This window comes from Hyposmocoma kahamanoa, unplaced genomic scaffold, assembly GCF_003589595.1.
Source record: "Hyposmocoma kahamanoa isolate Upper Pololo Valley unplaced genomic scaffold, ASM358959v1 182, whole genome shotgun sequence".
Classification (NCBI taxonomy): Eukaryota; Metazoa; Arthropoda; class Insecta; order Lepidoptera; family Cosmopterigidae; genus Hyposmocoma; species Hyposmocoma kahamanoa.
Genome location: NW_020653713.1, coordinates 4323501 through 4326536, shown reverse-complemented (window position 1 = coordinate 4326536; position 3036 = coordinate 4323501). Strand labels below are relative to the sequence as shown.

The 3036-nt window shown below is 35.5% G+C and overlaps 1 protein-coding gene across 1 annotated transcript; it reads left to right on the top strand.

The window, feature by feature from the left end:
- Positions 1–1685: 1685 nt before the first annotated feature.
- LOC113226146 (transcription factor sox-2-like) lies at positions 1686–2710 on the top strand. The gene has a single exon (XM_026458675.1). The coding sequence runs from the start codon at positions 1822–1824 to the stop codon at positions 2485–2487; it is 666 nt and encodes a 221-aa protein (XP_026314460.1). The 5' UTR covers positions 1686–1821; the 3' UTR covers positions 2488–2710.
- The last annotated feature ends 326 nt before the right edge of the window (positions 2711–3036 follow it).

Here is a 3036-nt window from a genome sequence, read left to right as displayed (position 1 = left end):
TGATAACTCTCGCGTTCGATCACCGAAGTTAAGCAACGTCAGGTGCGGTTAGTATTATGCGGTTAGTAGGTTGGATGGGTGACCGCACGCGGAATACGCGGTATCGTTGGCTTTTTACTAATTTTATATGAGTATTAACATTTTTTTAAATAATTTGAGTAGCATATGACGAAAACCAACTACACAAAAATTTTGCTTTATGGACACGATGAAATGATACTGCTGCTGCCATCTATCGCAGGCGGTGAACTAATATCTGACAGTGCCATCTACAGTTATTTTCTGCATCACTTTGTGAAGCATGATAAATTGTACTAAAGTACAACGTAGTTCTATTTTATTTCAATAGGTTGCGGTACATTGCACAGGATAGGGTGGTAAGTGCTTAGTGCGTTTTTACACTATGAGATGGCGGTAAAAGGTTGAATTTTTGTTGAAAGGTTTTTATTATTGTAAAAATAATGTAACATAATGTCTCTCATAATGTTCTAGCTATAGTCTACCAAACGTTAAAAAAGCGGCAAAGTTGAGTTTTCCTTCAGCAATAAAAAACAGTAATTTTGTTGTTGGAATATTCTGTTAAATTAAATTTTTAATTAAGTTCAGTAAAAAATTAATATTATTTAAAGCTTCTTTCGTATAAAAGAAGTGAATTAAAGGTGCAGCGAAGAATTAAGCTTCAATTTTAGATCCTATTGTGCTTGAAAGGAATTAAATCCAATCCACAACGTACAATAGCCAAGCCTAGTGCAAACAAATCAAATCTAATGCGCCACATTCAATGGTATGTATAGCAATAGTTCTATACTTACAAAAGCATGGCCCACTCCTCTATGTGCTATAATAGAAATACAATAGAAATAAATGTCCATAAAAGGTGTGTTTGAATACAGGAAGTACTCGTAATGTGACCTTGGATTTGTGACCTACATTAGGGAAAACACTTCCGTTGCTGGGTCACTTTCATATTTTATAGGAGACTTAGATCTGCAGTGTTCAGTCATTGGGTTTATAAGCCATACGTTTCGTTGCTGTGAAGGTCCGTCTAATGAATCTTTTCAATAAGTGTTGTAAATGTTATTTCAGTTATGTATATTTACAAGAATTCTTATGATCCTCTATGGAAAAGGTAGCTTTTGATTAATAATCTAGTTGAGTTTCATGAGATATCTTGTCTTACCGAAATATAACCTCAACTAACCTCAAAAATCGACAAGCGTAATTACTCTACAATAACAAAAAAGTTAGTTTTTGTTCCAACCCTACATCTTTTTAATAGACGTCGCAGGCGCGCCTCGGACAAAACATACAGCAGTATCATTTGACAATTTGTGAGCAATCAGAGCATTGTCGCCGCTCTTTATTCACCGGCGAATAATACATGGAAAATTGTCATTCCAATTGTGCCTGGCCCATTGTTGGTCTAATGACAGCATTCAGGTTTAGTTGACTTCGAAACTGACCATCAATCAGTCAGGATCTGGCCGCTTGTCTGATCAGGGTTTTAGTTGTCTGATTTATATTGAACAGCTGATTTCTTGTAATTGGAACACCCGACTTGAAGTGCAATTTCAAGTGAACAAATGGGTGAAGATAGCGATTATAGCGGTTTTTGTTGAATTTTGACGTTGTGAAAGTGATTGCTAGAAGTTCTTTCGTGGAAGACAAGATTATAGTGAAAACGAAACAGTATTTAGTGGCGAAAAGCATAAAGAGTTATTAGAAACATTTTGATGGATTTGGAACAGTAAATGTTCATATGAAGAATTCCCAGAAAAGGAAACGTTTATTTAGCTTTCTTAGCGTTAAATTAAGTTTAAAATGTCATGTCAAATGGAACCAACAACGCCAGTGAAGCAAAATCAGAAAACAAGAAACAACAACCCGTATCACATAAAACGACCAATGAACGCTTTCATGGTGTGGTCACGGCTTCAACGTAAGAAGATATCATTAATGAACCCCAAACTACACAACTCTGAGATATCCAAGCGTCTAGGCTTGGAGTGGAAGAATTTGGGCGAAACAGAAAAAAGACCTTTCATCGACGAAGCCAAGCGTTTGAGAATAAAACATATGCAGGATTATCCAGACTACAAATACCGTCCTAGACGGAAGAATAGAATTGATACACCGTTTTCTAATCCAGCAATATATACTACAAGAGATGCTTTCGTGGAGATAGAACCAAGAGTAGATACCAATTATCATATGTCTTTGAATTACCCTGACCAGTTAATGTATAATAATATGATCAGTTATACAGTTCCTTCTATGCCTCAGGCGACTTATGTGCCAGTATCCAGACCCAAGGAGGAACCTTTGCCAAGTCTAGAATTGAGGCCGCTGCCGTCGATTGAGAGTATATCCCCAAGGCCATTCGCTGTGGTGAACCAACAGATGATGGTGAAGGCATATCAGGATTTGCACTACGTTCCCAACGACATGCCCAGGATCTCGTACCACTACCCTTTTGGAGTTCAGTAAATGGTAATAACGCCTAAAGTGAGGTTTATCAGTCACTATTTAAGTTTTATAATGATTTTGGCTTGTCGTTGATTCTTTGTTTTTAGATATTTATTTCACTTATTTAACATCATAATATCTGTGACGGCCATTAACACATTTTTTTTTTCAAATGGCGATTAGATTGCTATGTTGCCATATTATTGCACCGATAACATTTATAAAGCTTGAATACAATTTAAAGATACGATTAAAATTAAACATTCAGTGCACAATGTCAGTCACAATTATGCAAAATGTCAATGTGAACAAAATTCACCAATCGGATCGTCGATGTTACTTTGTTGATTCATTTCTTGGCTTGAATTTATTAAATTTAAAAGAGAAAGAACAACGTAAGTCTGCTTTATCTATCGTGGCTTAAATGACAACACATACAACATTAGTTGTAAAAAAATAAAACAAACGAAATTGTACATGGCTTAGAACATAAAAATTTACTAGGTATATTTTTGTCACAATTAACCTTACAACTACTGTAAACATAGTATTCATATCTAGTATACTATT